Source organism: Procambarus clarkii, chromosome 70, assembly GCF_040958095.1.
Source record: "Procambarus clarkii isolate CNS0578487 chromosome 70, FALCON_Pclarkii_2.0, whole genome shotgun sequence".
Classification (NCBI taxonomy): Eukaryota; Metazoa; Arthropoda; class Malacostraca; order Decapoda; family Cambaridae; genus Procambarus; species Procambarus clarkii.
This window is the reverse complement of record NC_091219.1, coordinates 20,210,666-20,225,519: the sequence shown is the minus strand read 5'-3', so window position 1 is coordinate 20,225,519 and position 14,854 is coordinate 20,210,666. Positions and strand designations below refer to the sequence as shown.

The 14,854-nt window shown below is 48.8% G+C and overlaps 2 protein-coding genes across 2 annotated transcripts; one reads left to right on the top strand and one right to left on the bottom strand.

The window, feature by feature from the left end:
- Positions 1–285: 285 nt before the first annotated feature.
- Positions 286–11,186, bottom strand: LOC123762377 (mucin-22-like). Its single transcript, XM_069311525.1, has 6 exons — positions 11,176–11,186; positions 10,588–10,684; positions 7,968–8,018; positions 7,148–7,617; positions 6,177–6,850; positions 286–1,382 (listed from the first exon to the last, which is right to left on the bottom strand). The coding sequence occupies exons 1-6, from the start codon at positions 11,184–11,186 to the stop codon at positions 286–288; spliced, it is 2,400 nt and encodes a 799-aa protein (XP_069167626.1).
- An 18-nt stretch (positions 11,187–11,204) lies between these two features.
- Positions 11,205–14,578, top strand: LOC138355981 (mucin-22-like). The gene is made up of 4 exons (XM_069311524.1): positions 11,205–11,231; positions 12,597–12,647; positions 13,109–14,107; positions 14,258–14,578. Exons 1-4 carry the CDS (start codon positions 11,205–11,207, stop codon positions 14,576–14,578), a joined length of 1,398 nt encoding a protein of 465 aa, XP_069167625.1.
- Positions 14,579–14,854: the final 276 nt, after the last annotated feature.

Genomic DNA, 14,854 nt, shown 5'->3' with positions numbered 1-14,854 from the left:
ACAATGGGCAGAGTTTGTTTCACCCTCTGCCCCTGTTACCTAGCAGTAAAATAGGCACCTGGGAGTTAGTCAGTTGTCACGGGCTGCTTCCTGGGGGTGGAGGCCTGGTCGAGGACCGGGCCGCGGGGACACTAAAGCCCTGAAATCATCTCAAGATAACCTCAAGAAGTCACGACGCACAGCCCACCGAGTACAGTCGAGGTGCTTTACCTTATCTTTCAAAACAATTGGAGATGAATCAGATTAATTAATGCTTTTTATTATTACAATCTTTTGTTTAGTACTTTAGTATCTTTTTGATATGTGAAGGTTGACGTCACCTGTCGTTGATATGTGAAGCTTGACATCACCAGTCGTTGATATGTGAAGGTTGACGTCACCAGTCGTTGATATGTGAAGGTTGACGTCACCAGTCGTTGATATGTGAAGGTTGACATCACCAGTCGTTGATATGTGAAGGTTGACGTCACCAGTCGTTGATATGTGAAGCTTGACGTCACCAGTCGTTGATATGTGAAGCTTGACGTCACCTGTCGTTGATATGTGAAGCTTGACATCACCAGTCGTTGATATGTGAAGCTTGACGTCACCAGTCGTTGATATGTGAAGCTTGACGTCACCAGTCGTTGATATGTGAAGCTTGACATCACCAGTCGTTGATATGTGAAGCTTGACATCACCAGTCGTTGATATGTGAAGCTTGACATCACCAGTCGTTGATATGTGAAGCTTGACATCACCAGTCGTTGATATGTGAAGCTTGACGTCACCTGTCGTTGATATGTGAAGCTTGACGTCACCTGTCGTTGATATGTGAAGCTTGACATCACCAGTCGTTGATATGTGAAGCTTGACGTCACCTGTCGTTGATATGTGAAGCTTGACGTCACCTGTCGTTGATATGTGAAGCTTGACGTCACCAGTCGTTGATATGTGAAGCTTGACGTCACCAGTCGTTGATATGTGAAGCTTGACGTCACCAGTCGTTGATATGTGAAGCTTGACGTCACCTGTCGTTGATATGTGAAGCTTGACGTCACCTGTCGTTGATATGTGAAGCTTGACGTCACCAGTCGTTGATATGTGAAGCTTGACGTCACCTGTCGTTGATATGTGAAGCTTGACGTCACCTGTCGTTGATATGTGAAGCTTGACGTCACCAGTCGTTGATATGTGAAGCTTGACGTCACCTGTCGTTGATATGTGAAGCTTGACGTCACCTGTCGTTGATATGTGAAGCTTGACGTCACCAGTCGTTGATATGTGAAGCTTGACGTCACCAGTCGTTGATATGTGAAGCTTGACGTCACCAGTCGTTGATATGTGAAGCTTGACGTCACCAGTCGTTGATATGTGAAGCTTGACGTCACCAGCTATTTGACCTGTGAAGATGAGGTCACTAGTTACCGAATTATCAAATACATACTGAAAGAACAAATCCACAAGTGCCGTGACGAGGGTTCGAACCTACGTCCGAGAGCATCCCAGGCGCTGCCTTAATCGACTGTGCTACGACATGGTAAAAGAATTGCAACCAGACGTTCTACTGAATTAACTTGGATCCTGCAGCCTCTCCGAGACACAAATCCACAAGCTTGTGGATTTGTTCATTTGAAGCATCACGCTATTGTGATTTCTGTGTGTTCCTACTGCAAGCTCGTGTTAATCCTCAGTCAACTAGGCTATCTTGAGGTTATCTTGAGATGATTTCGGGGCTTTTTAGTGTCCCCGCGGCCCGGTCCTCGACCAGGCCTCCACCCCCAGGAAGCAGCCCGTGACAGCTGACTAACACCCAGGTACCTATTGTACTGCTAGGTAACAGGGGCATAGGGTGAAAGATTCTCTGCCCATTGTTTCTCGCCGGCGCCTGGGATCGAACCCAGGACCACAGGATCACAAGTCCAGCGTGCTGTCCGCTCGGCCGACCGGCTACCATAAAGGAAGGAAAAAACATGTTTCCTACACGTTATGTGGTATTAGAAGGGTGTTTTTAGCTCTCAATTTCCCCTTCTATTCCGGGTTTTCTTAAGGTGTTCTAGTTTTAGTCTTCGGGGGTGTCCTTAAGGCGTTCATTTTCCTCTGGACCTGTGAATGTTCTTGAGACGGAAGTGAGAGAGAGTGTATTAGCGTCCCTTCGCTGCTGGATGCTGCAGCTGTCTCGGTGTTCACATCTGTATATCCAGAGAGCCTCTATACCTCCATCTCCCGTGCTCTCTACCTCACCTTCCATCTCCCTACACTCTCTCCTTCCTTCTTTTATTCCCACAATCCATTTATCTTTCAATCTCTATCTTTCACCCCTTTCCTGCCCTCATCTCTCATTCATTTCAGCATTTAATATAAAATTCCCTCAATTTCTTATTCATTCCCTCACTCTGCCTCTCATTCATACTCTCTCTCCCACCCTCCCTCTCTGTGCCGTCTTTATACAGCTTTCAAATTTCTAAAGAACTTTTCTGTACTACAAAATTATTGCGATTTTGACCGAAGAAAATTTTTCTGTTTTAAGAAATTAGAAGTGTAAAGGTACAATTTGTACCTTGTACCTTTGTATTTGTACGCTGATACAAAGTGACTTTAAAAAGGTGAAGTAAGGCGTTACACAGTTGGTGTCGGCTGCGGAGGTGGGTGCAGGGTCTCTCTCTTGGTCTTAACGAGGACAAAGTGTACTTCAGAACAATCTCGCTCTTGACAGTTGGATGAAAGTGTTTGATATGTAGTGCTTCGGCTTTGTCTGATCTTTTAGTCGCTGCGTCTGTCGATTATTTGGTTTGTTGCAGCTATATTTGTGTTCATTATAATGATGTCAATAGGCCAGCATCCCCTGCGATAGAGGAGAGACTGTGATTGGTCTTGGGACGCCAATCTGCTCTAGTTCCTTCTCACCAGAGACATAATGTCTTTGGGATGGGACCTGCGTCGCCAGCAGCCTCGACTGTGTGTAGTGTGAGAGGAAACTATGAACGAGAGGAACTGCAACCAGGGAATGGTTTTAGAGAGGGAAAGTTTGAGAGTCTAGACGTGTGAGAGATAAAGTTATGAGGATATTGGACATAGTTACAGTTGGGTAAAGGTAGAACTTTATACATACACATATAAGCATCTTATTGCTTCGTAATTACAATTGTTACTTAACCTATTATAGGTATAGGTTAGGTAATAATTGTAATTACGAAGCAATAAGATGCTTATCTTAACATACTAAGTAGGTTAGGTAAGGTCGGTGTTTTCTATTAAGTGACGAAATGAAATTGTCCGTCTGTGTAGGAAAGTTACGACGTGCCGGACGAGGAAGTGGATTAGAAGGACTGTCTCTCTGCCTCCACATAATCACTAACACCCCCATTGTTTAACAAATACCAAGTGTCATCGGGAACTAAACTACAATAGGTGCACCTCTCTGGGTCCCCTCCACATCCCCCCAACACCACGTTGCAGCTTCCTTATTGTCATCAAGATACATCTGGTCGGTGGAAACACACTGATCTGTGTTTCAGAGAAAGACAAATCAGAATCAGAGAAAAAACTATGATCCCATCAACACTGATTTGGTGGGGTGATGATGCCTATTTGAGCGCCAAAAGCGTTACAGCACCAGTCATTTTTCCGTCGGAATCACGGATGGAACTGACACACCACAGGCTTAATCCTGGGTCTTTATGGCATGGTAAATCCTAGCAAGAAGATTAGACCTAATTTCACTCTGAAAAAGAGTTGGAATCTGTTTATCTCCTTTTTAGCATGCGAGAGACAAAAAAATAATTCTCCAGAAAAATTTTGCTGTAAATAATGTTTACAATAATAAAATTTAGTTGTAAATAATGTTTTTAATAATAAAATTTAGCTATAAATAATATTTACAATAACAGCCACAGAGACATCAGCCACAGAGACGTTAGAAGGAACTTTTTCAGTGTCAGAGTAGTTAACGGATGGAATGCATTAGGCAGTGATATGGTGGAGGCTGACTCCATACACAGTTTCAAATGTATATATGATAGAGCCCAGTAGGCTCAGGAATCTGTACACCAGTTGATTGACAGTTGAGAGGCGGGACCAAAGAGCCAGAGCTCAACCCCCGCAAGCACAAATAGGCGAGTACACACACACACACACACACACACACACACACACACACACACACACACACACACACACACACTACCTGGAGGCCTAGTGGATAGCGCGCAGGACTCGTAATTCTGTGGCGCGCGTTCGATTCCCGCATCAGGCAGAAACAAACGGGCAAAGTTTCTTTCACCCCTGAATGCCCCCTGTTACCTAGCAGTAAATAGGTACCTGGGAGTTAGTCAGCGGTCACGGGCTGCTTCCTGGTGTGTGTGTGTGTGGTGTGGGGGGAAAAAAGTAGTTAGTAAATAGTTGATTGACAGTTGAGAGGCAGGCAGAAAGAGCAAAGCTCAACCCCCGCAAACACAACTAGGGGAATACAACTAGGTGAACACACACACACACACACACACACACACACACACACACACACACACACACACACACACACACACACACACTCTCACACTCACACACACACACACACACACACACTACAGGATGGCCTGGACAAACTGGAGGAATGATCTAGAAAAAGGCTGCTAAAGTTCAACTCAAGAAAGTGTAAGGTAATAAAATTAGGCGAAGGGAGCAGGAGGCTGAACACAAGGTACCATCTGGGAGGTGAAATCCTGCAAGAGTCAAATACAGAGAAAGATCTGGGGGTTGATATCACACAGAACCTGTCCCGGAGTCCATACCTAGTTGAACACAAGACAAAGTTACAGAAGATTCAGTGGTATGCCTTCAGATTCATCCCGGAACAAAGAGGTATGAGCTACGAGGAAAGGCTAAAGGAGCTGATTCTCACATCCCTGGAAAACAGAAGAGTAAGGGGAGACATGATAACCACCTACAAATTTATCAGGGGGAACTGACAGGGTGGACAAAGACAAACTCTTTAACACGGGTGGAACACGAACAAGGGGACACAGGTGGAAACTTAGTACCCAAATGAACCACAGGGACGTTAGAAAAAAAAATCAGTGTCAGTGTAGTTAACAGATGGAATGCATTAGGAAGTGATGTGGTGGAGGCAGACTCCATACACAGTTTCAAGTGTAGATATGATAGAGCCCAGTAGGCTCAGGACCTGTACACCAGTTGATTGACAGTTGAGAGGCGGGATCAGAGCGCCGAAGCCCAACCCCCGCAAGCACAACAAGGTGAGTACACACACACACAAAAGACATTGTGCAAGGAGCATATGCTGCGCTTTCCAACTTCAGAATCTCTTTTAAATAAATGGATGGATAGATATTTGAAAAAAACACTTCACGAACTTTGTAAACCCAAAATTGGAATAGGCAGCGTTTGTATGGTGCCCTTATCTCAAGAAGCACATCAACAAACTTGAAATGATTCAAAGACATGCTACGAAATGGTATTTTGAACCGAAAAACAAGAAATACGAGGAGGTGTAAAATATTCCAAAGCTAGAAGATGAAAGAGAAAGAGGCAATACGATCAATTCCTGCGAAAGAGTAACAGGAATCGATAAAACTAACAGAGGAATTCTTGAAACCTGGAACATCAACTCACATGTTGCATTCCTCAACTCACTGCATTACAGGTACAGCTAGTTGGTGTGGATCAAATAGCTCTTAGATAAACAAATATATCTTCATTTATCAGTAAAAGTACAATTTTCGTCTGCAATGTTGAAAGTAAACCAAGAATATATAAGTGGTATTATATTGCTTCAACCTCATGTTGGAACTGGGCTCAGCGACACTGAAATAGGTTAACTGAGATGCAAATACACACAAAGGGACGATATAGCTCAACCTACTTCCTCACCCAGTTAATACAAGAGGTTTTGTGATCAAAACATCACAAAACATCGACATATAACTTCACGTTCTGTTAAGTCATCTATATTTCCTTCCGCACACAGTAAGTAATTATCAAAAGGCACCAAATCCACACACGGTTAATATTATTCACAACGTACAAATACATACAACCACTTATAGAAGTAGGTACAAATGCAAAGATATAAATGATAATACCTAGGTTAGAGATATGCAAATTAACACATTTTTACATTCACAGTACAAAATTATTCTTTCTCCAGAGTATAACTAATTAGAACAAAGTTCTAATGCCTGCAAGGGTAGGGATAGGGGTCTCGAATACCTCCAATGACAGGCTAGGGGTCTCGAATACCTCCAATGACAGGCTAGGGATCTCGAATACCTCCAATGACAGACTAGGGATCTCGAATACCTCCAATGAAAGGCTAGGGATCTCGAATACCTCCAATGACAGGCTAGGGATCTCGAATACCTCCAATGACAGGCTAGGGGTCTCGAATAACTCCAATGACAGGCTAGGGGTCTCGAATACCTCCAATGACAGGCTAGGGATCTCGAATACCTCCAATGACAGGCTAGGGATCTCGAATACCTCCAATGACAGGCTAGGGATCTCGAATACCTCCAATGACAGGCTAGGGATCTCGAATACCTCCAATGACAGGCTAGGGATCTCGAATACCTCCAATGACAGGCTAGGGATCTCGAATACCTCCAATGACAGGCTAGGGATCTCAAATACCTCCAATGACAGGCTAGAGGTCTCGAATAACTCCAATGACAGGCTAGGGGTCTCGAATACCTCCAATGACAGGCTAGGGATCTCGAATACCTCCAATGACAGGCTAGGGATCTCGAATACCTCCAATGACAGGCTAAAGGTCTCGAATACCTCCAATGACAGGCTAGGGGTCTCGAATACCTCCAATGACAGGCTAGGGGTCTCGAATACCTCCAATGACAGGCTAGGGGACTCGAATACCTCCAATGACAGGCTAGGGGTCTCGAGTGCCTCCAATGACAGGCTAGGGGTCTCGAGTGCCTCCAAGGACTGGCTAGGGGTCTCGAGTGCCTCCAAGGACTGGCTAGGGGTCTCGAGTGCCTCCAAGGACTGGCTAGGGGTCTCGAGTGCCTCCAAGGACTGGCTAGGGGTCTCGAGTGCCTCCAAGGACTGGCTAGGGGTCTCGAGTGCCTCCAAGGACTGGCTAGGGGTCTCGAGTGCCTCCAAGGACTGGCTAGGGGTCTCGAGTGCCTCCAAGGACTGGCTAGGGGTCTCGAGTGCCTCCAAGGACTGGCTAGGGGTCTCGAGTGCCTCCAAGGACTGGCTAGCGGTCTCGAGTGCCTCCAAGGACTGGCTAGGGGTCTCGAGTGCCTCCATGGACTGGCTAGGGGTCTCGAGTGCCTCCAACGACTGGCTAGGGGTCTCGAGTGCCTCCAACGACTGCCTAGGGGTCTCGAGTGCCTCCAACGACTGCCTAAGGGTCTCGAGTGCCTCCAACGACTGCCTTGGGGTCTCGAGTGCCTTCAACGACTGCCTAGGGGTCTCGAGTGCCTCCAACGACTGCCTAGGGGTCTCGAGTGCCTCCAACGACTGCTTAGGGGTCTCGAGTGCCTCCAACGACTGTCTAGGGGTTTCGAGTGCCTCCAACGACTGCCTAGGGGTCTCCAGTGCCTCCAAGGACTGGCAAGGGGTTTCAAATGCCTCCAAGGACTGGCTAGGGGTCTCGAGTACCTCCAAAGCCCGGATTAGGGGTTTCGAATGCCTCTAAAACCCGAAGTAGGAAGTCTCGAGTGCCTGTAAGGCCAGAGTTAGGTGGTGTCGATGGCGTCTAGGGGCAGAATTAGAGGGAGTAGGGTTCCTCCAAAGCCTGAGTAAGGGGTGTCGGATACCTCCAAGGACAGCCTTAGGATGCTCTTGTGCCTACAAAGCCTAGATAAGGGATTCTAGGGCCTCCAAGACCCAGGTAGGGGACTTTAGAGCCCGTAAATCAATGAAGGAATTTGGAACATAACCAAAATTGTGTTATTGTTGATTTAGTCTTAATTTAAACAGATTTGTGGAACAAGGAAATGGGAACGTACCTTAGAGTCAGAAGAATTTTGTCCCTCGAGGAGCTGTTCGTGTGTACTTACCTGTAATAAGAAAGTTAATTAGTTGTAAACAGTTTTAAAGTTTCCGTAACATTAACTCACAGTTATAATTGAACACCAATATGAATGATCACATTTTGATCCATATGTACATTAACAGCTGAAGTAAAGTTTACACTTGAAGCTTGAGGTTGTGCTTACCTTGCTTGAAGGACGAGGGCCCTGGGGTCAAGTGACGTCAGACGATAGCCCTGGGGTCTAGTGACGTCAGACGATAGCCCTGGGGTCTAGTGACGTCAGACGATAGCCCTGGGGTCTAGTGACGTCAGACGATAGCCCTGGGGTCTAGTGACGTCAGACGATAGCCCTGGGGTCTAGTGACGTCAGACGATAGCCCTGGGGTCTAGTGACGTCAGACGATAGCCCTGGGGTCTAGTGACGTCAGACGATAGCCCTGGGGTCTAGTGACGTCAGACGATAGCCCTGGGGTCTAGTGACGTCAGACGATAGCCCTGGGGTCTAGTGACGTCAGACGATAGCCCTAAGGTCTAGTGACGTCAGACGATGGCCCTGGGGTCTAGTGACGTCAGACGATAGCCCTGGGGTCTAGTGACGTCAGACGAGGACCCTGGGGTCTAGTGACGTCAGACGATAGCCCTGGGGTCTAGTGACGTCAGACGATAGCCCTGGGGTCTAGTGACGTCAGACGATAGCCCTGGGGTCTAGTGACGTCAGACGATAGCCCTGGGGTCTAGTGACGTCAGACGATAGCCCTGGGGTCTAGTGACGTCAGACGATAGCCCTGGGGTCTAGTGACGTCAGACGATAGCCCTGGGGTCTAGTGACGTCAGACGATAGCCCTGGGGTCTAGTGACGTCAGACGATAGCCCTGGGGTCTAGTGACGTCAGACGATAGCCCTGGGGTCTAGTGACGTCAGACGATAGCCCTGGGGTCTAGTGACGTCAGACGATAGCCCTGGGGTCTAGTGACGTCAGACGATAGCCCTGGGGTCTAATGACGTCAGACGATAGCCCCGGGGTCTAGTGACGTCAGACGATAGCCCTGGGGTCTAGTGACGTCAGACGATAGCCCCGGGGTCTAGTGACGTCAGACGATAGCCCCGGGGTCTAGTGACGTCAGACGATAGCCCCGGGGTCTAGTGACGTCAGACGATAGCCCCGGGGTCTAGTGACGTCAGACGATAGCCCCGGGGTCTAGTGACGTCAGACGATAGCCCCGGGGTCTAGTGACGTCAGACGATAGCCCCGGGGTCTAGTGACGTCAGACGATAGCCCCGGGGTCTAGTGACGTCAGACGATAACCCCGGGGTCTAGTGACGTCAGACGATAGCCCCGGGGTCTAGTGACGTCAGACGATAGCCCCGGGGTCTAGTGACGTCAGACGATAGCCGTGGGGTCTAGTGACGTCAGGCGATAGCCCTGGGGTCCAGTGACGTCAGACGATAGCCCTGGGGTCTAGTGACGTCAGACGATAGCCCTGGGGTCTAGTGACGTCAGACGATAGCCCTGGGGTCTAGTGACGTCAGACGATAGCCCTGGGGTCTAGTGACGTCAGACGATAGCCCTGGGGTCTAGTGACGTCAGACGATAGCCCTGGGGTCTAGTGACGTCAGACGATAGCCCTGGGGTCTAGTGACGTCAGACGATAGGCCTGGGGTCTAGTGACGTCAGACGATAGCCCTGGGGTCTAGTGACGTCAGACGATAGCCCTGGGGTCTAGTGACGTCAGACGATAGCCCTGGGGTCTAGTGACGTCAGACGATAGCCCTGGGGTCTAGTGACGTCAGACGATAGCCCTGGGGTCTAGTGACGTCATGGGCCCTGGGATATAGGGATGACAGACAGGTGTGGTCGACAAGACACTGCCCGCGACACTCGCATATTCACAAACTTGATAGCTTCACTCAGGATAGATTAGGTAACATTGACGAATGCTTCAAGACGTCTTAAACACTAAACACTGGACTAACTAATATATTATAATATTAATTTATACTTGACAAAATTCCTGTTTTGAATGAACATCATATTAAAATTTATGAATGCGTCTGTGGGATCGACCGCTGGATGTAATGGACTTGAGTTGAGGACGGGTTGGGAGACGACGGGCTGTGAGGAAAGACAACGTGGTTTCGAGCGGGTTGGTGGTTGGGTTGGCTCGAGGTTCGAGGTTCGAAAAGCAGACCTTCTGAACCCTCTACTCGCGCGGGTCACTTCATTAGGTCGTTTGTTATACATAGTGACGGACGTGCGCCGGGACACATGTACACCAAGCAGTGTATACCATTTCTAGGGGTCTACACAGTGAGTTTCCTTTAGTCCAGTGTTCAGGGCTAAAGTGTACTTGCTGACTGGTCAGTAAACAGTTGTGGTGGCCTTAATAACCCCTCCAGAGCCGGATAGGCCATAAGCCTATCAACCTAGTGCAGTGAGTGTTGAGTATGACGAAATATTGTAAGGGTTATTGAAGAACAAAATGAACACGTGTTCGGGCAGAGGGAGTTCATAGGGACGGGATGACTAACAATGACGTGTTATTCCTGAACAATTCTTGTGTTACAAGTGGCGCGTGAACTTTGATCCCACAAACCTTGTCTTGCTTGATAATAAAGTGCTCAATGGGGTTATGACTAGACAAGACATCATATAAGTATAATTTAATTACTTGTTTCTTGTCTTCCAAGATCCTGAAAGTCACATGTGTATTGTAAGTGAAAAGTTAAATAAGACATCAAGGAAGACTGTCATTACTATTTGATGTTGTTGGCATGAAAGTGTTCAGTGTTGGATACAAAATACCTGTCGTAAACAGGCCAAGTTTCTCGTGGCAAAGTTACGCAGCTCCAGTTTGTCGTCCAGTCCCGCCAAACACACACCGAAACTACGACGTTGGTACAACGTTCAAACAAGTTTTAACACCTCCTAACCAGATATAACAACCAATATAGCAAGTTGTAACAACGTACTAATACGTCATAAACACATTAAGCCAAGATGTAACAACTTTATTTCAAGTTGTAAAAAGCGGAAAATAGAGACAGTTTCGGTTTGTGTTTCCAGGGGTGTTTAGTGTTTAAGACGTCTTGAAACATTCGTCAATGTTACCTAATCTATTCTGAGTGAAACTGTCAAGTTTCTGAATGTGCGAGTGTCGCGGGCAGTGTCTTGTCGACCACACCTGTCTGTCATCCCTATATCCCAGGGCCCATGACGTCACTAGACCCCAGGGCTATCGTCTGACGTCACTAGACCCCAGGGCTATCGTCTGACGTCACTAGACCCCAGGGCTATCGTCTGACGTCACTAGACCCCAGGGCTATCGTCTGACGTCACTAGACCCCAGGGCTATCGTCTGACGTCACTAGACCCCAGGGCTATCGTCTGACGTCACTAGACCCCAGGGCTATCGTCTGACGTCACTAGACCCCAGGGCTATCGTCTGACGTCACTAGACCCCCAGGGCTATCGTCTGACGTCACTAGACCCCAGGGCTATCGTCTGACGTCACTAGACCCCAGGGCTATCGTCTGACGTCACTAGACCCCCAGGGCTATCGTCTGACGTCACTAGACCCCAGGGCTATCGTCTGACGTCACTAGACCCCAGGGCTATAATCTGAAGTCACTAGACCCCAGGGCTATCGTCTGACGTCACTAGACCCCAGGGCTATCGTCTGACGTCACTAGACCCCAGGGCTATCGTCTGACGTCACTAGACCCCAGGGCTATCGTCTGCCTTCACTAGACCCCAGGGCTATCGTCTGACGTCACTAGACCCCAGGGCTATCGTCTGACGTCACTAGACCCCAAGGCTATCGTCTGACGTCACTAGACCCCAGGGCTATCGTCTGACGTCACTAGACCCCAGGGCTATCGTCTGACGTCACTAGACCCCAGGGCTATCGTCTGACGTCACTAGACCCCAGGGCTATCGTCTGACGTCACTAGACCCCAGGGCTATCGTCTGACGTCACTAGACCCCCAGGGCTATCGTCTGACGTCACTAGACCCCAGGGCTATCGTCTGACGTCACTAGACCCCAGGGCTATAATCTGACGTCACTAGACCCCAGGGCTATAATCTGACGTCACTAGACCCCAGGGCTATCGTCTGACGTCACTAGACCCCAGGGCTATCGTCTGACGTCACTAGACCCCAGGGCTATCGTCTGACGTCACTAGACCCCAGGGCTATCGTCTGACGTCACTAGACCCCAGGGCTATCGTCTGACGTCACTAGACCCCAGGGCTATCGTCTGACGTCACTAGACCCCAGGGCTATCGTCTGACGTCACTAGACCCCAGGGCTATCGTCTGACGTCACTAGACCCCAGGGCTATCGTCTGACGTCACTAGACCCCAGGGCTATCGTCTGACGTCACTAGACCCCAGGGCTATCGTCTGACGTCACTAGACCCCAGGGCCCTCGTCCTTCAAGCAAGGTAAGCACAACCTCAAGCTTCAAGTGTAAACTTTACTTCAGCTGTTAATGTACATATGGATCAAAATGTGATCATTCATATTGGTGTTCAATTATAACTGTGAGTTAATGTTACGGAAATTTTAAAACTGTTTACAACTAATTAACTTTCTTATTACAGGTAAGTACACACGAACAGCTCCTCGAGGGACAAAATTCTTCTGACTCTAAGGTACGTTCCCATTTCCTTGTTCCACAAATCTGTTTAAATTAAGACTAAATCAACAATAACACAATTTTGGTTATGTTCCAAATTCCTTCATTGATTTACGGGCTCTAAAGTCCCCTACCTGGGTCTTGGAGGCCCTAGAATCCCTTATCTAGGCTTTGTAGGCACAAGAGCATCCTAAGGCAGTCCTTGGAGGTATCCTACACCCCTTACTCAGGCTTTGGAGGAACCCTACTCCCTCTAATTCTGCCCCTAGACGCAATCGACACCACCTAACTCTGGCCTTACAGGCACTCGAGACTTCCTACTTCGGGTTTTAGAGGCATTCGAAACCCCTAATCCGGGCTTTGGAGGTACTCGAGACCCCTAGCCAGTCCTTGGAGGCATTTGAAACCCCTTGCCAGTCCTTGGAGGCACTGGAGACCCCTAGGCAGTCGTTGGAGGCACTCGAAACCCCTTGACAGTCGTTGGAGGCACTCGAGACCCCTAAGCAGTCGTTGGAGGCACTCGAGACCCCTAGGCAGTCGTTGGAGGCACTCGAGACCCCTAGGCAGTCGTTGGAGGCACTCGAGACCCTTAGGCAGTCGTTGGAGGCACTCGAGACCCCTAGGCAGTCGTTGGAGGCACTCGAGACCCCTAGCCAGTCGTTGGAGGCACTCGAGACCCCTAGCCAGTCCTTGGAGGCATTCGAGACCCCTAGCCAGTCCTTGGAGGCATTCGAGACCCCTAGCCAGTCCTTGGAGGCATTCGAGACCCCTAGCCAGTCCTTGGAGGCATTCGAGACCCCTAGCCAGTCCTTGGAGGCATTCGAGACTCCTAGCCAGTACTTGGAGGCATTCGAGACCCCTAGCCAGTCCTTGGAGGCATTCGAGACCCCTAGCCAGTCCTTGGAGGCACTCGAGACCCCTAGCCAGTCCTTGGAGGCACTCGAGACCCCTAAGCAGTCCTTGGAGGCATTCGAGACCCCTAGCCAGTCATTGGAGGCACTCGAGACCCCTAGCCAGTCCTTGGAGGCACTCGAGACCCCTAAGCAGTCCTTGGAGGCATTCGAGACCCCTAGCCAGTCATTGGAGGCACTCGAGACCCCTAGCCAGTCCTTGGAGGCACTCGAGACCCCTAGCCTGTCATTGGAGGCACTCGAGACCCCTAGCCTGTCATTGGAGGTATTCGAGACCCCTAGCCTGTCATTGGAGGTATTCGAGACCCCTAGCCTGTCATTGGAGGTATTCGAGATCCCTAGCCTGTCATTGGAGGTATTCGAGATCCCTAGCCAGTCCTTGGAGGCATTCGAGACCCCTAGCCAGTCCTTGGAGGCATTCGAGACCCCTAGCCAGTCCTTGGAGGCATTCGAGACCCCTAGCCAGTCCTTGGAGGCATTCGAGACCCCTAGCCAGTCCTTGGAGGCACTCGAGACCCCTAGCCAGTCCTTGGAGGCACTCGAGACCCCTAGCCAGTCCTTGGAGGCACTCGAGACCCCTAGCCAGTCCTTGGAGGCACTCGAGACCCCTAGCCAGTCCTTGGAGGCACTCGAGACCCCTAGCCTGTCATTGGAGGCACTCGAGACCCCTAGCCTGTCATTGGAGGTATTCGAGACCCCTAGCCTGTCATTGGAGGTACTCGAGATCCCTAGCCTGTCATTGGAGGTATTCGAGATCCCTAGCCTGTCATTGGAGGTACTCGAGATCCCTAGCCTGTCATTGGAGGTATTCGAGATCCCTAGCCTGTCATTGGAGGTATTCGAGACCCCTAGCCTGTCATTGGAGGTATTCGAGATCCCTAGCCTGTCATTGGAGGTATTCGAGACCCCTAGCCTGTCATTGGAGGTATTCGAGACCCCTAGCCTGTCATTGGAGGTATTCGAGATCCTTAGCCTGTCATTGGAGGTATTCGAGACCCCTATCCCTACCCTTGCAGGCATTAGAACTTTGTTCTAATTAGTTATACTCTGGAGAAAGAATAATTTTGTACTGTGAATGTAAAAATGTGGTTATTTGCATATCTCTAACCTAGGTATTATCATTTATATCTTTGCATTTGTACCTACTTTTATAAGTGGTTGTATGTATTTGTACGTTGTGAATAATATTAACCGTGTGTGGATTTGGTGCCTTTTGATAATTACTGTGTGCGGAAGGAAATATAGATGACTTAACAGAACGTGAAGTTATATGTCGATGTTTTGTGATGTTTTGATCACAAAACCCCTTGTA